This window comes from Schistocerca serialis, chromosome 7 (assembly GCF_023864345.2).
Source record: "Schistocerca serialis cubense isolate TAMUIC-IGC-003099 chromosome 7, iqSchSeri2.2, whole genome shotgun sequence".
Taxonomy (NCBI): Eukaryota; Metazoa; Arthropoda; class Insecta; order Orthoptera; family Acrididae; genus Schistocerca; species Schistocerca serialis.
This window is the reverse complement of record NC_064644.1, coordinates 125090028-125115095: the sequence shown is the minus strand read 5'-3', so window position 1 is coordinate 125115095 and position 25068 is coordinate 125090028. Positions and strand designations below refer to the sequence as shown.

Here is a 25068-nt window from a genome sequence, read left to right as displayed (position 1 = left end):
ACACTTATGGTCATTTTACAGCTTGCAGTACAATTTATACAATACATATTGTTTATTTTCTTTTCAAATTGCCAAACTGTCCTGTGTGAATCCTTCAAGTGAATAATAATGTTTTTCCACTAGTGTATTAAATAACAATCTTTTTATTGGGTCAAACTCCATATTTAACAGATTTGTGTTATTTAATTTATTGTAAATTTTTAATCCCATGTAGAATGGTGTTTGAGCATAAAGTTTTAAATTATGAGAGGCAAGTTTGAAACTGTCTCTGTGACGAGTACTGTAATTGTGGTTGAAATGAAAATTGTCAAGTGTCTTTTGATTTTTACAAATGAAAATAAAAATTTTATAGATGTACAAAGAAGGGATGGTTAGTATTTTTAATTTTTTTAAATAATGGGTACATGATGATCTTTTTTGGACTAAACACGTGTTTCTTATGATTCTCTTTTGAAGTGTAAGTAATCTCGGGCTGTTCATAGGGTTTCCGCGTTAAATTATTCCATACTGAATTATAGTCTCAAAGTAGCTGTGGTAGACTATCTTCCTGGTGGCTATTAGAGTGGAACCTGATAAGACATTCATTGCGTAAGCTAGGCTGTTTAGTTTGTTTGCTAAGAAGTCTACATGTGCCTTCCAATGTAAATTTTAACAAGATTTAGACCTAGAAATTTTACATAACTTGCTTCAGTCATTTCCTGATAGTCATGCACTATTTTTATGAGAGTGATGATGTTTTAGCACTGAACTGCACTAATTGTGTTTTTGTGGCATTGAGTTTTAATACATTTTGCTGAAACCATAATTCTAGGTATCCCATTATATGTTCCACTATATCATGAGTTTGTTCTAAATTGTCATATTCAATTAAAACCATGGTGTCATCTGTAAATAAAACTGAGTGAACATCAATGTTTAAAGGTGAATCATTTATGTACGGCAGAAAAAGATAAGGCCCTAAAATTGAGCCCCGTGGGACTGTATAAATCTTGTTCCAGTCCGAGAATGATTTTTTCCATTTGAATTTAGAATAACTCTTAAGTTTTCTTTTGACAAATAAGATTTGAACTACTGCAGTGCCCTGTTCAAGATCCCATACCTTTCTAGCTTGTGTAGAAGTATTTTAAGTGATTGACCAAGTCAAAAGCTTTGGCCAAATCACAAAAAAATATCTGTGACCTTTTTTATTATCTTTTCAGTGACTTCCCTGATAGCATTTATTGTAGTGTTCCCCTTTTGAAATCCAAACTGATTTTTAACTGTAAAATTGTTTTCTATAAGAAAGCTTTCAAGATGTTTTGCAACAATCCTTTCTATCACCTTACCAAAAACTGACAACAGGGAAATAGGGCAGTAACTTCCCCTGTAATCTGGTGGGCCTTCCTTAAACAATGGTCTTATCTCAACATATTTTGATACGTCTGGGAAATATCCTTCCTCCAATGACCGATTAATAATTTTAGCCAAAGGATGAGAAATGATGCTATGAACAGTGTTGACTACAGTAGTTAGAATTTCATCCCACCCAGCTGATTTCTTGTATTTTAAAGACACTACAGCATCTTCTACATCTTTTGGAATAATTCTTTCGAATGTTTTAAGTCTTGCATTTTGTTTTATATTTACAAAGTTGACATCTACCTTGTCCTGGTGGTCTGTGATATCTACTTCTGATTTTGTCAAGTACTAATTTTATTTTATTTTATTAGTTTTGTTTATTAATAGAAACTGTTATGTACGCATGCTGTTCCTATTTTGCGTTAAAGTTTTTCCTGTCTACTCCATTTTTATTTAATTACTGTTCAGTTTTTTACTTTTTCGTTGCACTATCACCACACTGTCAAAGATGTTACTTACTGTATGTTTCTGCTTCAGTCTAGACATGTTACTTCTCTTCCAATGTGTTTTGCAAACATTGTAACTTCTTTAGTCACAATACTCAGTAAATGTCTGAAGATGGCCTTGTAAGCTGAAAACTGGTTAACACAATAAAAATTAATTTTGTAGAACAAAAATAAACTGGTGCTTTTCATTTATTATAATGTTGTTCTACTAAGAACTGACGCTAGATTCTGTTGACATAACCCATTGTAGGTGACATTTTTTTGCTTAATGCTTTATATTTGTTGTTTACTTACTCCAAGTTCATGAATGTTCACCAAACTTTGAGAGTTCACTTTTGCATTCATCCCATGCTACCTTTTTGGCTGCATCACTTTTTTCATTCTAGGAGTAACAACCATGTACACCTAAACTTGCCACCATGTTGAAAATATTTGTACCAACTAAATGTGGTCTGCCACCTGCATCATATATGACTGAGCTTATGTGATCATTGACAGTGTAGGAAAATATACATTGCTACTTAGCATAAAGATGACACGTTAAAGCGATCATTCCATTTCATAACCAAACAGATAATTACACCCAGGCATTTGTCAGTATACAAGCAGCGTGAGTTCTCCTCCTTGATGTGATGCAGCCTGCTGGCTGTGTGATAAGTGTCAAATTAATTTTTGAATTATGCAGCTCTACTCTTTCCCAAAGCCTACTTGTTCTGCAATCGAGGAAAATTTTGTATTTTCGAAATGTTTGCAAGATAAGTCTCTCCAACACATTATGATAGTTGAATAAAAGGGAAATTGCACAATATCTTTTCTGGTATTTAAAATTGCTATAATTTTAGCTCTCCACTCTCCCACCCCCCTTTTTGTATCTTTCAGATTTGAAGACCATTATCCAATAACTATAACAGCTGTTTCTTTTTTAAGGTACCAGATTTTTTTAAAAATCTGATTAGTTTGCAAATCATCCACTCCAACAGCCTTACTCATCCTATATTTCCCAGAGCACGTTTCACGTCATGTAATGTGGAAGTTATTTTATAGGTCACTCATTTTGTAATTGTATTCTTGCTTCCTTTGATACAAAAAGGTGAGTTTCTATTAAATAAAGATGTGAGTTGTCTGATCTACTTTGCAGATACAAGAAATGTCTCATTTGAAAAAAGAATTATAAAATACAACATAAATATAATTACAGGCTAAATTTTAATTATATAAGAAAACATAATGTATTGGACTCACAGTTTGTTTTATGACGAGGAATGCTACCAAGTCCCTATTCTGTCTAGAATGCGCACGAAATATCGGGAAATCTGTCAAAGACTTTAGTGATCTGTCAGAAAATAGACAGGAGGCACCTCAATCACTCCATGTTCAATGATATGAGTAGCTGAAGTGCTAACTTCCAATTCCATGCAATCTGAATAAAGAATAATAAGATCCTGGTATGCTATATGCTTATAATAAAGATTTTATTACAGTTTTATTTGCTTGAAATTAATCCCCCCACGTACTCTTTTTCATTCTGTTTCGTGTGTTCCAAAAAGAAGTAGAAAATTAAATTTATTGTAAGCTTGTCAGCAACTCTGTAAATATTGTACAGATTTAGAAATAAATAGCACATGTGATGCCACACAGCTTGTAACAGAATCACACATTAACTGTTGAAATATTAATTCCAGCTCGTAGTGAGTACAGTCTCTCTCATTACAGACTGTCACAGGCTCATGCGAGGTTGATGTTCAGGGAAACCGTGACTGTGCAGGATGCAGTAATAGCTATAGCACTTATGGAATCCTCAATGCAAAGTGCTGCTCTTATCAGTGGAATGGATACTCTTCATACATCTTTCCCTGACAATCCAACAATGGAATACAAGGACCATGGTAAGCAAGTCTCCCTAATATATATATTTTACTCAACTCTTTACAAATGACTAAAACTGGACATGTAGTATATACAATGAGCATCATTCTCATATGGATTAGAAATTAAGAAATAAGAGAAACATCAAAAGTAATTTGGAAAATCATAGGAATCTTCAAAAAAAATCTAAGCTCTTAGAAATAGAAGAAACCAAACTTTTTAAACACGCACTTAAAGGGTATCAAGTACGAAGAGTTATTTTCAAGAATGAAAATGGCAAGATAGGTTTAAATAACAAGGAAAATACTAGCAAAATTTTTTGGCTGGGTCTTTAATACTTTGCGTGCAGCTCACGTAGATTTACGTGTCTCCACTTCCAACTACTTTGGACAGATAACATAAATTTCTGTTTTTTGATCTGCACACGTTTTCTGAGACCTGTTGCTCATACCAGCAACTGTTTCAATCTAACAAAAAGTTGTACATGAATTGAAAGGTTCATTACAGTAAACAACTGTATGAATTTATTTTTGTCTTTTGTTTTACCGTGAGATAGTCAGTATTACAGTTGTTGCCTTGTGCATTGAGGCTTGAAAACGGTTGACGGAAAACGAGATTCTTGCTGAACTGATTGCGGACAATTGTTCTGTAGTTCCAAGTGATTCAATTGAGGTTATTGATAGAGTTAGTGGAAGTGAAGAAGAAAGCAACAGGGCTATAATCAACCAAAGTGAGACCATTGTGAACGATTTAGATTACTAAGCTTCTGCCAGCAAAAGTTGGTGAAGAAGGACAAGACCATTATTTTAGAAACATTTAAAGGAAACCCAGGTGTAAAACCCCTTCCCAGTAAGATCAGTAGCTTTATAAGAGCTGTGAAATTATTTCTAGGGGATGAATTGTTTCATCAGATGTTGAAACAATCAAACTTGTGATACAAACAAAAGAAAAACCAGTCTCCCAAATTTTGAATGTCACTGCTGTTAAACTGAAAAAAATTCTGGGCATGATTATCTTGATGGGGAAAATAAAAGATTATTTAAAGGACTATTGGTCAACATGTTCTTTAATAAACACACCGATTTTTGGCAAGCTAATGAGCAGAAATTTATTTGAGCAGATAACGAAATAGTGGCATTTCAATGACAATTGCTTACAGAGTGGCCAGGAAAACAGTCTCTACAAAATTGAAGCTGTGCTAAAGTACCTCATAAATAAATTTCAGACCATATACAGATTTGAACAAGAGCTTTCCCTTGATGAAGCAATGATAGTATGGAGAGGGCGGCTTTGTTTCTGGACATATAATCGTTAAAAATTCACCACGGTTTGCTTGTTCGTATGGTTTGTGAAAGTGTAAGTGCGTATATCTCCAATCTGAAAATATACACTGGGGAAGGAAAAAGCTTCAAGACACTATTCACTTTGTGCTTTCACCTCACCTTGGCATGTGGCACCACATTTATCAAGGCAACAGTGCAAACTAAACTAAACTCCATCCGAACAGACAATGAAGGCCCAATGGTACCAATTGGCTGCTGTATCATCCTCAGCCCATATGCGTCATTGGATGCGGCATGTGGTTGGCCTTTTAGAATGGGAAACAAGAGTGTGGTACAATATAAATCAATAGAGGTCTCCATCAGTGTCTACTAACAGAACCTCTAAAGAAAGGGGGCACTAACTTTGGAGACATGATGAAGTTTTGCTGCGGTCATGGAAAGATAAAAGGGGGTTAAGAATGTAACAATTCACGAAACGTCCATGGTTGCAACAGGAAAAATAAAAAAAAAAAGAAGAAGAAATCATGACAAGTGCAAATCATACAGAAAACAAAATGTATTTTGATGTACAATAAATTTATGGAAGGCATGGATAGATCTGATCAATAACGTTTGTATTGTGGGATAATGCAGAAAATCAATGAATGGTCAAAGGAAGTAGTTAGGTTTCTAATAAACTGTAGTTTGTTTAAATCCATACAAAGTGTACAAAACCTATATCCAGATATACAGTATAGTTCCTAAAAGAAGTACAAGAGCCTGGACAAGTGGTGGTCAAGTTGGTGCAGCAACTATGAAGAATACTGAAGCAGTCCAACATACAAAACTTGCACCTGCTAATGATCCACCTGGTCGATTGTCAGGGAATATGAAAGAACATACTTTTCGGACCATTGAGGGAAGTTGAAAACAGAAATGCCCAACACGACCTTGCGGAGTTTGCGCAATGCATCGTAAAAGAAGTGAAACAAGATACTACTGCCAGTTTTGTGAAGTACTGTTACAAAAGATGTGTGTGTCCAGAGGTATCACACCCTTCAAGAATATTAGAACATCGTGCAAAAATGTCTGCGTAGTTTTATCAGCTTCAGACACCAGTAAGTGCTCATTTCGCGAGCATGTTAACAAAAATCACCGGGAACTGCAACAATAACCACGTCGCAGCAACCGGTATGCAATTTATTAAACTGTCCAGTTCTAGCAGTTAAATTAGAATTTTCAAACTCTTGCAGGCTTTCTTCCAACACAGCAAAAAATTCATGAAGTCGTCAAAATACGTAAAAACAACAAAGCAAATGGTAAAGATTATTATAGCAGAATTAATGAAATAGTCAGAACCAAAGATTACGAGAGATCTACAATTGCTTTTTGAGAACATTTAGAAATTCGCAATGTGTCCAGAAGAGGGGAAAATAGCATTGATACACCTGATACATAAAAATGGAGACAGGCAAACGTCAACAATTACAGAGGAGTGGCTCAGGATAGTTTCTGAAAGGGAATGTCCTGAACAGAATGATTTTTAGCTTAAAATTAGTAATTTTCCAAGAGACCTATAACAGTAACATTTATTAATTTCAAGAGAGTGTTTGAGCCTGTAGACAGAGAAACAGCAGATGAAGTCAGCAGAGAATGTGGTGTTAAAGCAAAACTGGCAAACATAACTCATAAAACTCTAACAAATGCAATGTCTAAAGTGAAATCTATGGGAGAAGTATACTGACGGAAACAAAATAGCAACACCAAGGAGGAGTTGTGTGACATAAATAAAAGTTGGTAGGTGTGTTTTTACATCTGAAAGATGTCTGTTCACATTTCATGCCAATTGCGGAAGAGTGGTGCTAGTGGCGTTACTATGAAGGTGAAAATCAGCTTTGCTTTAAATACACTCAGTAACTGTCATGAGAGTTAGTTACCTTTGAGATTGGACACGGTGATTTGATGTTAGTCAAGAATGCCTTCAAGGTGACAATGACATCAAGGGCTACAAGAAGCAGGATGTTCCTTCTACGATATTGTACGGTCACAAGATGATCAGACTCCGACAGCTGTGTGGCACTACCAAGAGGGAAGACCATTGTGTTCAGCGTATGACTCTGGTGTCATACTGCATCTGCAGCAGCAATTTGAGCACAGTGTGAGGTACTGGGCGCACGGGCCGCTCGGCAAGCCGGGGCTCGTCAGCGACTGCGTGGTGCCGTACGTTAGCCGGAGCAAGAGGGGTAGTCCCAGTGTGTCGTCCAGCCACCACATGGCTGGGAATTCCATGATGACGCTGTGTCGATGAAGGAGACATGCCAGGAGCGCCAAATATGGCAGACTTTGTGAAACCTTAATGGCAGAAGACATTTCGCAGTTCATATAGAAATTAATAGTAACCAGATGAATCATAATACCTCAAAAAGAAACATGTACTTTACCATTATTTGCACGACGATTCTGATAGCGTTATCAGATTTTCAATATCTTTATTAGTTTAAAGTTTAGTATCTGACGATAAATTATACAAGTAACACCCAGCAACGAATTTCCAAAATCTAAACAGTTCATCCGATTTTGTCAATTGACGTGTCTTTAGAAAGCTATTAGTGTAAACCTAAATTGGTATAAATTACAGGCATGTAACTTGAACAGTACATGAGTTGTTGGAGGTCAAAGTGGCCAGTTACTATCGATTGTATTAGGCCATAAGCACTCCACAGTTACATGAAAAATCGGTAGCAGCATGCTTATAAATATATTTATTCATCTATGTTTGTTTATACCTGATATATATACTATTCGTGAAGAAATTGGTTAAATATTTACTGTGTTTTAGAAAGCACAGAGACATTAGGCTGCTGGCCCACCTTTTGTTTCTATTCCTTTGATATATGTTTACTTGAATTGTTTATGTATTTAATAATATGTGTTAGAGCATGTTTATGGTCCAGCCATAGGAAGATTTATTTAATTTCAGGTTATTTAAATGTAAATACAGTATTTTGAATGTGTTTCATTACGTTTGTGAGTGTGCATTGGCTTGAAGACATGGCAGGAGCGCTCTAGCCAATCACAGCGCTCGTTACTACAGCAGGTGACTACTGAAGGGGGGGAGGAGCATGGCTCGGGAAGAGGACGGCAGTTCTGGACAGTACGGCACAAGAATGGGGAGAGTGCTAAACGAGGAGGCGCGACAGACGGTCACGGGAAGGCTTGGAGAGTGGAGGAGTTTGCAAGTGGCTGCGAGAGATAGAAATATTTCGTAGTGCCAATTGGTGCACTTGTGAGATTTCTGTGGCTTCTGGAATTAGGACGTAGTGTGCGTTTAGAAGTGAATATCTCGCGAGCTATGTTGTTGCTGATAACTAATTACGTGAAGTAGGAATCTGTTGCTTCCCTGTTATTCAACTTATATTTTATTTAATTGCTGGACACCAGTAAGCGTTTTACAGTAATAAAGGGCATTCTTAAAGATGCTGCTGTCATACTCGTCATTTAAAGTAATTAAAATAGTACCTGCAGAATTTATTTAATTGCAATCTTTCTTGTATAAACGTATATATTACGTTTAAAATTCACAATTGCCGAGTGATAGAACCTTCGACCATTCGATTCTTGTGTATATTCATATTGTATACTGTAGACTCGGCTGTATTTGGCTTGTAATGCGGCAACTATGTATCCCAGCCCCTATACAACGAAACCAGCCAAAACTTTCAATATTTCAACTCTGAGTCTGAGGGTATGTAGTTGAGGGCCACGCACCTCATCATTTCATTATTTTATTAGAAAGCCTGCAACAGTTTGCACCACAGTGACACAATGAACTGTTACAAATTGATTACTTCAAGAACAGCTCCAGACCAGACACCCTGTAGCAGCAATCTGAGCGCAGTTCGCACCACAGTGGCACAATGAATTGTTACAGTGTGCATTCCACTGACCTCAAACCACTGCCGTTTGCAACTTCTGAGTGTCAATCGAGAGCCCTTTGGAGGGCAAGGTGGAAGTCTGTTGTGTTTCCTGGTTCCACCTCACCGCCAGTGACGGCCATATGTTGGTTAGGAGGCAGCCAGTTGAGGGACTGCAACTGACCTGTCCACATGTTGGACAGAGTGGACACCACACCTGGAGTTAAGGTCTTGGCTGCGATTTTGTATGATAGCGGGAGCACTCTCATGGTTATCCCAAGCAGCCTGACTATATATTTGTAAGACAGTCTGGTGATTCGACTTGTGCTGCCATTCATGAACAGCATTCCTGGGGGTGTTTTCCAACAGAACAGTGCTTGCCCACATACCACTGTTGTAACTCAACATCCTCTACCGAGAGTTGACATGTTGCCTTGGCCTGCTCGACCATTAGATCTATCTACAACCGAGCACAAATGGGACATCACTGGACGACAACTCCAGTGTCATCCACAAACGGCATTAACTGCCCTTGTATTGACCAACCAAGTGCAATAGGCATTGAATTCCACCCCGCAAACTGACATCTAGTACCTTTACAACACTATGCATGCACATTTGTGTGCTTGCAGTCAACATTCTGGTGGTTACACAGGTTATTAATGTGCCAGCATTTCACATTTGTAATGGCTTATCTTGCATTTGCATTAATCTGTGACTTTAAAATGTTAATTACTTGTGTATGTTACCTACACAAGTGTATTTACGAAATTTCGTCCCTCTATGTTAATTATTTTTTGGTGTTGCCAATCTCTTCTGTCAGTGTATCAGCCATTTGAAATAAAAACTTGTGTTGCACAAGGGCATGATGTCTTTAAAAAAACTGTAATGTACCATACTGGAATCTGGAGCTAGAACACCACAAAATTGAAACAATAATGCTGGGAAGGAAAGCAAATGAAATTAAGAAGGTAAACTGCCTTTCTTTGTTTTGCAATACTTTCTGAAAACATGAGAGAAGCAGTTACTCCAGAAAATCTTCTGGAAAAAATAGCATATACACCTGATCTCAGGATTTCAATCGAAAATACAAAACACATGACAAATATAAAAAATGCACCAAAATACATAAAAACAAAAATAGGTAAAATAGACTGATTTAGTAAAATTAATATCTTGGAGAAACTGTGCAGCAGAATAATCTAGAAAAATTCGCAATAGATGGAAGAATTAATAAACTAGAAGGAGCATACGGTGTGAGAAAAATATCTACAACAGGAAATGAATATCTAGAAAAGCAAAACTAAAACACTATACCTCAGGTGCATGTGAAAATTTAACAATGAACTTGAGAGATAGATTATTAGAAAAATAATGAATGTAATACAAACCAAGGATCTCTGGAAAATGTGAAATAAGAAGGAAGTCTCCTAAAATATCAGAAGTAGCGTCAAAGAGAAGATTACTTTTCTTTGCACACCTCTACCCAATGAAACAAAATGTACTAACAAACCAAATATTCCTGTATTGCTAGAGAAAGTAATCAACACTGATATCGATTGTAAGAAAAAGACTAGAAAGAAACAACATCAAAGAATTGAAAATGACAGGAAGCAAACATTTTAAGAATAAAATACTTAATTTAGAAGGTTTCAAGGCAAAAATAAAAACAAAAATTAAATAAATAAAAAAAAAACAAGGGGAAAGGGTAATTCAACCTGATTGAGGCTGACGCTACCTCAAATAACAAAAAACTTGGTTATACGGAAATATCACTAAATTAATGTGTAACTCATGAATAAGTGTTTAATGAACATAGTAATGATCTAAGAAATAAATAAAAAGCAATATAGTACATTCCCCCTCCCCCTGTGTTATTCAGGGTGGTCCATTAATCGTGACTGGGCCAAATATCTCACGAAATAAGTGTCAAACAAAAAAGTACAAAGAACGAAACTTGTCTAGCTTGAAGGGGGAAACCAGATGGTGCTGTGGTTGGCCTTCTAGATGGCGCTGCCATAGGTCAAACGAATGTCAACTGCGTTTTTTTAAATAGAAACCCCCATTTTTTATTACATATTCGTGTAGTACGTAAAGAAATATGAATGTTTTAATTGGACCACTTTTTCCGCTTTGTGATAGATGGCGCTGTAATAGTGACAAACGTGTAAGTACGTGGTATTACGTAACATTCCGCCAGTGCGGACAGTATTTGCTTAGAGATACATTACCTGTGTTAAAATGGACCGTTTACCAATTGCGGAAAAGGTCAATATCGTATTGATGTATGGCTATTGTGATCAAAATGCCTAACGGGCGTGTGCTATGTATGCTGCTCACAAGGGAACCTCCCCATCGCACCCCCCTCAGATTTAGTTATAATTTGGCACAGTGGATAGGCCTTGAAAGACTGAACATAGATCAATCGAGAAAACAGGAAGAAGTTGTGTGGAACTATGAAAAAAATAAGCAAAATATACAAACTGAGTAGTCCATGGCCAACATAGGCAACATCAAGGATACTATGAACACAAGAGCACTGTGGTTCCGTGGTTAGCGTGAGCGGCTGCGGAGCGAGAGGTCCTTGGTTCAAGTCTTCCCACGAGCGAAACTTTACTTTCTTTTTTTTCCGCAAAGTTATGATCTGTCCACTCGTTCATTGACGTCTCTGTTAACTGTAATAATTTTAGTGTGTGTTTTGCTACCGCACCGTAAAACCGTCCGATTAGTAGACGAAAGGATGTGCCTCTCCAATGGGAACCGAAAACATTTGATCGCAAGGTCATAGGTCAACCGATTCCTCCACAGGAAAACACGTCTGATATATTCTATATGACTCTGGTGATGGCATGTGCGTCACATGACAGGAATATGTTGTCGACCCACCTAACTTGTACACTTGGCGAATGGGTAAGAAGATTCTTCTACCTTGCCCGATTTAGGTTTTCTTGTGGTTGTAATAATCACTCCCAAAAAAGTGATGAAAACATAAGTGTGTGTCACATAAACTGCAACAAATGAATGCAACAGTTTCACAGTCGCACAGTTTTCTCTGTGCTCTGTCAAAACATAAGTTTTTAACGTTTTCAAATTTTTCTGTGTGTAGACCGTCAAATCTTGTATATGTCCAAGCAAATCTGAACATGTCCTGGAATTTTGGAGAGCGAAGTTGATTATGTGTGGGTACCTGAACTCTGATAATTGTCTGAAAATAAAAAATTAAAATTTTCACTCGAGGGAAGACTTGAACCAAGGACTTCTTGCTCCGCAGCTGCTCACACTAACCACAGGACCACGGCGCATCTGAGCTCACATTATCCTAAATGTTGCCTATCTTGCACATAGACTACTCAGTTTGTATATTTTGCTTATTTTTTCATAGTTCCACACAACTTCTTCCTGTTTTCTCGACTGATCTGTGTTCAGTTTTTCAAGGCCTATCCGCTGTGCCAACTTATAACTAAATCTGAGAGGGGTGCAATGGGGAGATTCCCTTGTCAGTATCCTGGACGATATCATCCAAGTGTCTGGACCGTTCGCTGGATAGTTACATTATTTGAGGAAACAGCCACATGTGAAACGTGTGTTTCTTCTTTGTCTAGTCTTTTCAAAACCTCCAGTTTACCATTTAATGGCATAAACTCTTTCTTACTTCTATCACTCATTGTAATGTATGAATTAAGACATTAAGAAACATAGAGTTACGTATGTACAGTACAGATGTTACTGCACAACCAACTAAAGCACATATGACAATGGTCACCCAGTGTTGTAAAATGTGCACTATGTTGCTATTCAGGCATATTGTATTTTAACGACCATTGTTACTGAGTAGGCACAACAGGAGTTTGTGACACTTGCACAGATACGCACTTGTACGGAGAGGAAATGTATTGACATTTACATGGAGCTTAGGACACTGCATGTAGTGGACAGGGTGTTCAACGATTACGTAACCATGGCCTGTCCGCCACTATCTGTTACATTTTCTGGGAAAGCCCAAAGCCCGTTTCCTGTACAAAGTTCCCTGTCCCCGCACCAGTTTGTGGTGTGTGTGGCTTTCTTTCAAAGTTCAGCACTGCTGTTGACCTCTGACTGGCAAAGTGTTTCGTGTTTTAGTGCTGCGACAATGGAGTTCGCTGAGACCACCAACGGGAAGCCTTTACTGATTTGCAACAGCCATCAGTATATAGTGGACTGTACAAACAAACAAGAAGTGACCCACTGGCGTTGTGTAAACTTTAAAAAAAATAAATGCAAAGGAAGACTATCCATAGAAAGTGACACAGTTTTAGGACAAGGCAGCGATGTTTGTATTCCAGATGAAGCAGAAAATGAAGTGCGATAACATTTTGTCAGCACAAAGAAACGGACACTACAGTTTCATTAGTTTACGTTGAAGAAGTAGGGCAGTTCTTGAATTGAGGTTATGACTTAGCAACATTGTTACCATCACACATAAGTGTGAAACAAACGTTACATCATATTAGGTGAAAACATATGGGCACTATGCTAGATCCAACCAATTCTGGAGGAATATTCCGCCAAGAAAATAATTTGCTGATGAATGATGGTAGCAATCTTTTACTTGTAGATGATAACAGGGGACCAAATGCCAGAATACTGGTGTTTGTCAGTGAAAAGGGAAAAACATGTTTATCAAACTACGAATTGTTCAAGAGTTCGAGCAAGCAGTTTGGACAGTTGTTTGTACCCCACGCTGACCTTAATAGTTCCTGGGAGGAAACTAACACCATTCCAATTGTTAAGTTTTGTGCCAAATAAAAAGCGAGAAACATATCAATGTTTTTTTAAAGCTATTAGAACTAATGTGGCTGGATGGACCTCTGCAACTCTGATGATGGACTTCAAAATTGCCATCGTCCAAGCAGCTAACAGTTTGTTGCCTAGAACAGAGATTGTTGGTTGCAATTATCATTTTAATAAATGTTTATCGAAAAAAGTACAGTGTTACTGCCTCGTTCCAGCATACAAGGAAGACGGGGAAATACGTCGCCACATAAGGATACATTCTGTTCTAGGACATCTTCCCTTGGAAATGTTGTATACCCCGGAAAACCGAAAGCTTCAGGACTTTAATGACTATTTTGTGGACCAGTGGCTCGATAATGAACATATGCGAAGAAAGATGTGGAACTGCAGTGGAAGGTGCCATCACACTAATAGCATCCCAGAAGGATGGAACCGAAGAATAAACATGTTAATATTAACAGTGTATCTGAATATTTACTCTTCAGTGAAAAATCTCTGAAAAGAAGCAGAGTCCGTGGCCACCAGTTTGACCGATTAATTTTAAACCCTGATGGGAACAGAAGGAAAAAGTCAGCAATGAAGATTGACAAAATGATTGCAAAGGCTTTAAAGAAACTCCAAACTGATGGGAACTTAAAATCACTTCTGACCTGAGTGGCCTACTTACTGAAATTGCAATAGTGTAGAAAACATCAGAACCATTGAAACATTTGTAAATTTTGAAAAGTAGCGTAACATAATCATTGGCAATCTTGTAAATAAATTTGATAGGGGACGAAAATAGAATACCTCCTTGTGGCGTTCCATGGAAACAACAAAGTCAGCTAAATGTCTCTTGAAATTTGTAAAATATTCCCTAATGAAGACTGACAAGACATCTCAAAGACCAAACTTTTTATAGGGAATAATCGCAGCATTCACCTTGAGAAGTTCTTAGAATTAAAATATTTGTGGTAGGAAATGCAGGCAAATGTTATACAATGAAATCTATGCTTTCTACTTCTGTTAGAAGATGGGTAAACCAGCATGAAACTAGCAAAGGCAAATAAATTATCATAAAAATGTGACTGATCACAGTTTTGCAACCCTTGAACATACGTTAAAACTAATTTCTAGTAATACATGTTGTACACTACAGCAGGCCTATTGAGGATGCAGCTAGGTCACCTTTGCTCGCCGCCCATGTTGTGAGTGCTCACAGTAAAATGGGACGGTCAGGTGTCATTACATAGAGCAGCATGGTCGATTGGTAGTGCAGGAGAAGTGCAAACAATGTGCTGCTTTCAGAGGAATGACCATGATTAGGTTCGGCATAGCCGTAGATACAAACATACAGTATATACTGCATAGTGCTTAAGGGGAAATTCCACCCAAGAATTTAAATCTTGTCCTACTTTGCCGATAGCTACCAAATTTTAAAACTGTGTCTGTTATGTAAAGATGTAGCAATACCCACGTTTAGAAGTCCATAACTTCACGTTTTCAAGTTTTGAATTTTTAATATGATTTTAATGGTGTACTTGAAAACCAACTTTTGGTACTTACAGCACAATTTTCTTATGACGGATTTTTTATGTACATTCTTAAGACATAGTTTAATGGTTCTGTGCATTCATTTTATGAGAAATAATAATAATTTTTTTTGCAGTGTTTATTTCAAATTTCAGCCTTAAATTTTCTGTAATTATCAGTACATAAATGTGATGATAAAATAAACAAATTACAATTTCGATAATATTAATGTATAGAAGCAAATACATCAAGACTACTTCCTGCAAAAATTTCATTTGTATTGGTGAACAATTATGATAAAAAAGTTGGCACTGAGCTTAGAACAACAAATCTATTGTAAAATGGATTTTAACATTTTATCAAAAAAAGAATGTTACTACATGACACATACTCATTAAAATTCACCAGTACGATAATGCTTTCCCTTCTTGCTTATATGAGGCTGCTTCTTGTAAGGTCAAGGTAGACTTGTTCTTTAATTTTCTGAATTAAGAAACCTACTCACAGTCTCCTTCAGGAGGTACAGTGGCAGGGATATCTGATTGTAAGCCAATACCTATTTCCTTGGAGTTTGTTGATCGCATTCCACAGGATTTCATTGTATTCCTCGAATTTATATCTATACAGTCAACAGGCAAAGGAACTGATTTCTAACGTTGACTACCAATTGTTTCGCTTCAGTTTTCCTGGAAATCCTGCAACTTGTTTTTCCCAGTTTGAGCTTATGCCAAGTTTGGTGCAAAGCTGGTTCTTTTTGATGGTGGTGGTATCAAAAATTATCTTTGATATCTTTCAGTGTGCCATACGCCCCTTCTACAGTTCGTATTTCAAACATTTCTTAGACGTACTTGTAATATGAATATAGCCAAATCGTTTTGGAATGTGAAATAGACATTAAATATCTTTTGAAAAAAACTGAAATTTTAGGGTGGAATCTCCCCTTAAAAAAGTAGAATAGTGATCGGGTTAGGAACTTCAAAGCAGTCAAGACACGTTAACATCAATGTCTCAGTACAGGATGCCTAGTCTGTATGTTTATTGTATGTGATGGTATTTTCATACACTTAGTGTTCTATTGATGTACTTCAAAACTTGGAACACAACAAAAAAAATTCAGTTTATAACATTACAATAGCATCCATGCAAAAGATTATGCACACGTGGAAGGCTAACAGCGAGAAGCTGGTGTGTGTGTGTGTGTGTGTGTGTGTGTGTGTGTGTGTGTGGGGAGGGGGGGGGGGCGCTTTTAAGTGGTGTGACTGAAGAAAGTATTCATGATGCAGGAGCAGAGAAATAAAGATCTCAATAATTTTCCCAATATTTTCACTACGAAAATACATTTTTTGCTTTTTCTGGAGGAACACTCAATGAATGAATCTGCAGTTAAATCAAGTTACCATAAATTGCTTTTCAGCTTGCAGAAGGTCATGCAGTTTCACTAATTTTCGGGTTATGCTGACAGTGTGCAATCTCAGCTGCCCTAAAACTTATACACATGAAGTGTGATGTTTGGGTGATTATAGTTTCATAGCAAGATTAATCTCGTCGACTTCTGTTTCTTCAATGTTAATTTTCACAACTTTAAAGGTCTGCAGCTACAATCATGTTGTTTAGACTTACATGTACATGCTGCTTTTTTACATAATGAAGAGAACGAAAACTGGCCACAGCAGCTCATTGATAGACTTAAGAGCATGGCTTCAAATTAACATTACTCAGAAGATGGTACCGGGCATTGATCCTTTACTGAAAAGTAAAATAAGTAATATTCTTTGACATTCTGAATTTTTATGTTTACTAACATTTAAATAAAATGGTAATGTAATATAAGTTTATCAATTTAAATTATGTCCTAAAATGGCAGTCGTCATAAGGGTGCAATAGTCATAAGAAATACCTTGTTTCTCACTTAGCTGGCCCATGTTCTTTGCGCCATAAAAATATTAAAAAAGATGTTGGATTTCATTGCCATTTCTCATTATGTTCACATTAATACAAGAGTCTTAAAAATAAATTTGGCACAAAACACATTAATGAGCCACCCTAAAGCGATGCATGGATGCTCACTGCTGTGGTGCGAGCGCGAGCCAGCTTGCACAGGTAGCTGTACTGAACTGCTAGACTTCTTAGTGTGGCTGTACCTGTGAAAAGCCAGTTAGCACGACAAGAGCCCAGGCCTCCATGCAAGTATCACTCTGTGCAAGTGTTCCAGTCACCCAACAGTAAGGGTAACAATGAGGATGGTATGCATAATACAATTGACACAACAGTTGCATTCTGGCTGTAGTGGTCAGAGAGAGTGGTCATGTGTCAAGGGGTTGAATTGAATTGAATTTCATTTGATCCTGTAAGACTGCTTTGTGTACAGTAAATGTACGTGTAATATAGGACATGTCAAAGTATTAACACTCTTTATCACTTATTTTTCTACATGTTTAGCTTACATTTTTACATCACTGATAATGAATAACAATATATACAAATTTAATGGCATAAGTATTCTGCAACACTGTAAAACTCTTTTTCAATGAGAAAGTCTTTAAGTTTCTTTGGAAAGTCATGGTGATGTGCACTATCTTGCAGGTTTTTGGGCAGACTTCTTAGTAATCTGATACCAGAGTACTGGGGTCCTTTTTCTAGCATTGCCAGTCGGTGGGGTATGCTTCGTACTTCATTCTTCCTTCTTGTATTGTGGGTGTGTACACTAGCATTTGTAATCCAGTCCTCACTACCTTCTTGCGTGAATGAGTGTAGTAAAGAAGGCTTTGGCTGAAAGCTCAACGTGTAAGAGGCTTTTTGTTGTGCCTCTCTGCAACTCCACATGTCATTTTAGGGTGAGTAGCTATCCATCCTTTTCATAATATTGTTAAGAGCCACGATCTCCAGTTTCATATATAAGTTGGAGGTAAAATGAAAAAGGATTATAGGGAAATCAAGAAACTGGTTTAATCATTGAAAAAAGGAAGAAACTTTTAAAGGAAAGAAAGATTTAGAACACACATGTGACAGTACAGCGGGAGTGAGGAATATATAGGAATTAAGTTGAAAATTAAAGATGATGATAATTTGAGAAGAGTAGTATAATGTGACTCATATAAGCTGCCAAATTTACTGCTTTTCTTGACAAATGTGTGTTCTGAGAACTGTAGATTAGTGCGAAAAATATTAAAATTCTCAGTTTTAATTGGATTATGTACCTAGCTATCAAATTGTTCTGCTTATACTTGAAGACATTCAGATAGCATATTCCAGATCCAAAGTACTGATATGAATCCCCCCCCAAGCCATTTTTACTCAAATTACATCTGGTCCCATTTCTTTAATTAATTGACAGTACCACATATCTAATATCTTTTTCTTTCCCTGTGACAATTTTGCTTCTGTTCTGCTCAGACAAGGCATATGCTTCCAGAATGAGTTTTCACTCGGCAGTGGAGTGTGCAGTGATATGAAACTTCCTGTCAGTTTAAAACGATGTGCCAGTTCGAGACTTGAACCCAAGAGTTTTACCTTTCACGGGCAATTGCTCTACCAACTGAGCTATTGAAGCACGACTCACATGTCCTCGCAACTTCTGTGAAGTGTGGAAAGTAGGTGATGAGATACTGGCAGATGTAAAGCTGACGATGGGTCGTTTGTCATGCTCGCTCGGGTAGAGCATTTGCCGGCGCAAAGCAAATGCCTCAGGTTCGAATCCCAATTCAGCACACAGTTTTAATCTGCCACGAAGTGTCAAGTCATATGTAGTTGCAAAGAACTTCTCCACTGAAAATTGGGTTCACAGACTCTTAGGTGTGTGAACCTGTATCCCTTCAGTGCCCCTGGCCCATTATATCATTTGTTTCCAATTAATAAAATTTCATCCAACTGACTTTATTAGAAAAAGAGATGTCATCTCTATCTTGGGCTGTCAGCTGAATATACACCCCACTCTCAGTATAAATCACACCTCATCTTACATACAATACAATTATGAATACCGTATCTCACCACTTCCAAGAGACTACCTATGCATATCAATCCTACTACGAAATTGCTTCATAAGGTTTGAGTTTCAATGAGCATATTCTATTACCTGTCAACTTAGTCACCATCCTAAAGCAGGGGCTAGTATGATAAGGTAAGTCGAAAATCTGTGGTTAAGGTAGGTCACAGATTGAGGCACTGAATCTGTTATGCATACATCTGGAAGAACTCTGTCCAAGAAAGGCACCACAAAATACTAGTCTCCTTTATATGTAGGTTGTTTCTGAGATGTAGTTCCTCACAGCAACATTAATGTGACTGAGCTTCACATACCGTATAGAGGTACACCTACAAATTCTTGCCCCTGTTACAAGGTGTAGTCCAAAATTAAGATCCATCTGGTTATATATAAGCACCTGAGAAAAGGTTTTATTGACAGCAATATTTTACTACATATCTACTTTACTTTTCCACATAATCCCCATTCACATCTATAGACTTTCTGTAACACTGCACTCTGCATAGAAGTATGCCACCTGGGTGTTGAACCAAAGAAGAGGAAATAGTCACTTGGTGTAAGGTCAAGACAGTACAGAGGGTGCTCAAAAAGTTCCCAACGAAAATCTTGAATCTTCTCCTTGGTTTTGGCAGTGTTGTGTGGATGTGCATTGTCATGACAGAAGATTATGCCAGTTAACAATTTCCAGCTGTCTTGATTTTGGATTGCACACCTCACTTTCATTAGCATTTCACAATATATTTCAGTTGTAATAGTTGATCCATGGTCCATGAAACCAATCAAAAAGATGCCCTTATCATCTCAAAAAACAGTAGCCATCATTTTTAATCAAGAATGGAGATTGCTTAAACTTTTTTTTGTTTGAGTGGACTTTTGCATTGACTGTTGTTCCAATTCTGCATTTGTGTATGATATCCACATCTCATCACACATAATAATGTAGAAAAACAGATCATCTCCATCTTGTCTACAGTGTTCCAAAACCTTCCATGCACTGTGAGTTCTTTACTCATTATACTGATCAGTGAGCATCTTTGGAACACATCTTGCACACAGCATGTGACAGCCAAGCTGTTCAGTGACAGTCTTATAAATCGAGGTTCGAGCATCATTTCGGAATTCATTAGCCAGACCACTAACAGTCAGCTGCCGATTAAAGTTTTTGTTTTACTTGATCAACTATGTTATTGGTCTCAATACTGAGCCTGCTATTCTGCTAGTTAACATTTGGGAGGCCATTTTGTAATTCTTAACACCATTTTCTTCACAAGTGGCACGATCTACAATTGTGTTGGGCATTGCCAGTCTGTGAGAGCAGACTGCAAACAACTACTGAATCTAACAAACACTGTGGTAGTTTTCTAAAGAGTCGGCAGACAGCACTGCGCACGATAAACTTCATCAGTTAAATATTGGTCACCAGACCTTAGTTTTGGAATATGCCTCGTTCATATTTTTCTATGAGGATTAAAATTCAAGGAGTTCCAATGTTAATATAGATTTGTGATTGCAACTGCTCACACCAAGAATAGTTTTATATGGCTGGAAATGAGGATTATTATAATTGAAGATAATATTGATTATAAAGATCATTAATATGATGAACAGATGGAACAAAAATGTTTTTTACTGGCAAACCAATGCTGCCATTCTGAAGCACGTTATTGGTTAAAATGTTGTTCCCTCCATGCAATTATTGGGTCTTCCCTACAAAACAAAAAACATTGTGTTACAATGGGGGAAAATAAAGTGTAGTACATGGGGATATCTTTGTGTCTTGTGACTACTGCTCCTCTGATGAGTACAGTAAGTATGTCTATTGGTGGACTGACAGTTCCCCTATACAAAATTGCAGTGAGTGATCAATTCACTTTCATAATGAGGCCCCAAGCAATGGTCTTAAACACACAGCTTGCATTCCAACCAGGTTGTGAGATATGCTTGCCAACACACCATAATTTACACTCATGCAGCTCATGACACTTGCAATGCATATTGGTTAGTGCTTGTTTACCAGTGATTGTGACAATATTCTGTTAAGTGTTCCCGCGATGTTTTTAATTCTGGCGCATAAAATTTTGAAACTTTCATCCATCTCAAGTTTGATTTCTTAATTATAGTGTCGTTTATACTTAGAGCATCTGCCATGGTAAGTCTGTACTGTTACATTGTGCAGTGCAGAACAATGGAATAACCAATCCTGCTGGAAACATGGAAGTCAATCACAAAAAGAAAATACTCTGCTGATGAAACACACAAAATAATCAAGGGACAAAAATTTACCATATCTGATACAGCCACATGTTGCTTACAGCTCATCCACAATTTTGTGCTTTTTATTTATGATCAAAGTTGTCCTACCTTTCTTGTTATGGGCATGCAGACAAACCATGTAACTAAGGGAACATAAATATTAATATGTAAACTACGCATAGAGAGGGGGGCCTTCATATCTTCTACTTTCTCCCCATCCCTCTCCTTTTTGTGTTGTGTGAAAATTCCATGTTTATAATGAGATTGAATCTTTAATATGAGTAATTCTGGATTGTTTGAACTTTTGGATTCAAGAAGTTGAGTAGAGCAAATTGAACCAAAATTGTTAAATCTTAAATAAAATATACTCTAATTTTAAGATGTTTCACTTTACTATTGTCATACTAACGGAGGCTGTAGCCTAAAATTCTAGATTTGCTTTACTGTTGTTGGTGGGAAGTATTGGAAACTGTATAGAGGATGAATCCAAACTCTCCACTGAAAAATTTCAGAGGATTTTGGTATAAGGGATGCATGATCTCTGGTGGCTCATCACAGATTAACTATTTTGATTTTTACCCCTGTTTGTATCAGTGCAAATACCAATGTTATGTACTGTGTTTCTGCTTACAGTTAACCACAGCAATGCCAATTAATTCTTCGGCCTCAATCTTGCTTTCAATACTTCTTGGAATTGTTTTTCTGCCAGTGTGCACTTCCTGTATGGGTTCACTGCATGCAGTGGAAGAGCAGCTTAGTGACACTATGATGAACTGTTTCCACAGCAACAGTACTTATGTCTCTGAAGGATGTTTCATTTCATAGGCTCTTTCACTGTTGTAAAGATATTTTACCAAAAAAGTTATTTTTGCTGTCAAACCAAATAAATTATTACATCTGTAAAGAGCAACTGGAGACCACAGGTCCCTAATATCCATGAACATGCTGCTATATTTTGTCAGTAGAGATCAGATTTACCCTGTTTAAATTAGTGGAATGTAGAAAAATAAGCCTCTTGTGTTCATAACACCTGAGAATAATTTACCTTTCTGCTTTTATAACAGAACATTGATTTACAACTGCAATCTTTTTGTTTGTTCTTCCTAATTTCAGTCACACTGATTTTGCGGCAGTTGAACTTGGAAGCTATTTTGACAGAAGAACTCAAATCACTCAATCATGTGCACAAGGATTTTTATACAGAGAATAATTCCATACCCACTAAGCCACATAGCAGTAATCATCATGCAGTTGAGTGTGAGAGTAAAATACGTGCACAAAATAATGCACCTTCTAGTCCCATAAAAGGGCCTTCAAGGAAATATGCATTTCCAACATTAGAGTCACTAGCAGTCTCCCAGAGGCTAACAGAAGTGTTTGATGATATTCGAAAAACAAAAGTACAAAATGCTTGCCAAACAGCAGAATATCAATCAAAAATTGCAGGAATAAAATCTAAAAGGAAATTATTACAAACAAAAATTGGTGATATACAAGATCAAAACAAAACCAGTGCAGTGAAGAAGAGTAAAGTAAATCCTTCAGTTCCAGATAATACTGAGGTGGACCAGGAAGATGTTCATAACACACAATCAGAAAAGACCCATAATAACAGCCCTTTAGTAAATAAAGATGAAGACATTACAGCAACTGAAGACAGATTGCATCCCAACACTCCCCCACACAACTGCATCAGCAGGGAAGTATTAGAGAGAGAATTTGGTTACAGAAGATCTGATGGTGAACGAGTGAAAACTCTTTCTAATGAAGCACAGTGTGAGAAACCTTGTGCATCAGAACGCAGAGACTTGCCCTCTCATCTGGAAACGCCTAAACAAATGCAGGTATGTTTAGAAGACTCAGCATCTCCAAGCACTAACAAAACTCTAGAAGAACATCATAAACAGCCAGCTGCTAAGACATTAAATTTGACTTCTTTAGTAAATTTCGGCAGGAGCCTTACCTCTTCACAAGTGTCATCTAAGAAGCTTCGGGTAAATGAATCTAACAAAAAGAATGCTTTAACATGGTCAGAGGGTTCTGCTGAGAGTATTGATATTGCTTTAAATTTTGATAATACTCAAAGCAAACCAGAAAAGACAATGACCTTAACTTGCATTTCATCAGGGAAAGGAAAGTATTTGGCAGCAACTAAGATGAATGTATTTGAAAGAGAAAATGAATTCAATGATGAGGATTTAAGTTTGTGAGAAAATATATACATTTTCTAAGGAGTCTACTAAAATATATGTTTGATATCATTTATTATTTTTATTTTGGTTACAGCAAAGCAATGTATAAAGTAAAGCAATATTTTTACAGTGACAATTTTACAAATATTCACCCATTAACTTATGTAAACTTTCGATGTTATATGCTGTATACACCATATGTACAGATAACTGATAAGTGCTGTGACAATAATAAAATGTTTTATATTCAAATAATGGAAATCTCAGTATTCTACATTTGATTTGAGATTCCTTTAATTAGCAGGCTCTCACCAAAACCAAAAGTTTGTTGCACTTTCTTTGTTTCAGCAGTGAATGAATCTGCAAGTCTGATATTTACAGCCAAAAGAAACATACAGATATGCTCCAATTATTAAAGCTAGCTTTAATCCACTGATTATTGAACTTAAAAAAATTAAAATTTTTGATATTTGGTAATGTCCATCAGGTTAATTTTTGTTGTGACAATTCTCACGAAGCTTTTTTTTTTTACTATGTATGACGAAGCAAGTGGTGGGATTGTGCAGCAATCACTGGTAAATAGGAGAAGAAATATTCTGCCATGTAAACGATTCAAATTATTGATGTCCAAATGTAGCATTATTGCATCCTCTGAATGTTCATAAATGATAATATTTTTAAATATAAATACTGTAAATGTATCATCATGATGCCAGTATTCAAAAGTGAAATCAATCACCCTTATGTCAATTTCTCACATGTTCATGTAAGAATCGCTACAGGTTCTGGTTACTGTTCTTGGCGACAGTGTGACTTATTTAGCGAGTATCTTACAAAACGAAATTTTAATAGTGTTGTCCCACACAAATACTCAAGCAGCAAAAAGGCATGTTAAGCAAGCTAATAATGAAATTTATGATACACACAAAGTATACTTTCCAAAATGATGGGGACTAAACATCTCCATATGGGAAGAGCTATCATAAATAACTACTATACATCAATTTGAGCACTTTGCTGGGTACATCCAATTTATTCATTTCTAAACAAACAACAGTACCTTCATTTGCTATGAGTTTATGAGTGGGATTAAAGTTTAATTCAAGAAACAGGTACTTCAAGGCTAATCAAATTCTAAATCCATGTTGAAGTCTGATGGATGAGTACTGCGACTACTGCTGGACGTGGATGTCCCAGATGATGAACCCAATGAATTTCGACCTCCCATAGACTCATTGCCAGCTCTGTAGAATGGAAAAAAAATACATCTTATGCAAATGATAACATGATCTTAAAGTTTGTAAAGTTATGGTAACTTAATAGAACAAAACGCAAGAACTCCACTAACTCCATAGTCTAGTGGTAACTGATGTGGAAACCAGTATGCTCTGAAGAAAAATGCAAGTGAAGTCAAGTGGCTGACTTAACTTATTACATTTTCTGTATTCCATTCACAATTTGTATCAT

At 36.8% G+C, this 25068-nt stretch overlaps 2 protein-coding genes across 2 annotated transcripts in view; one reads left to right on the top strand and one right to left on the bottom strand.

Moving 5' to 3' along the window:
- Positions 1-23856, top strand: part of LOC126412312 (DNA helicase MCM9-like) — a 167707-nt gene extending 143851 nt beyond the window's left edge. The window contains exons 12-13 of the mRNA XM_050081833.1: positions 3558-3730; positions 22523-23856. Coding sequence (XP_049937790.1) covers positions 3558-3730; positions 22523-23619 — 1270 coding nt within the window. The 3' untranslated portion in view covers positions 23620-23856. The remainder of the gene's footprint in view (positions 1-3557; positions 3731-22522) is intronic.
- Positions 23657-25068, bottom strand: part of LOC126412317 (E3 ubiquitin-protein ligase Iruka-like) — a 152599-nt gene continuing 151187 nt past the window's right edge. Inside the window, exon 8 of the mRNA XM_050081838.1 lies at positions 23657-24845. Within this exon, the coding sequence (XP_049937795.1) occupies positions 24725-24845 (121 nt within the window). The 3' untranslated portion in view covers positions 23657-24724. The remainder of the gene's footprint in view (positions 24846-25068) is intronic.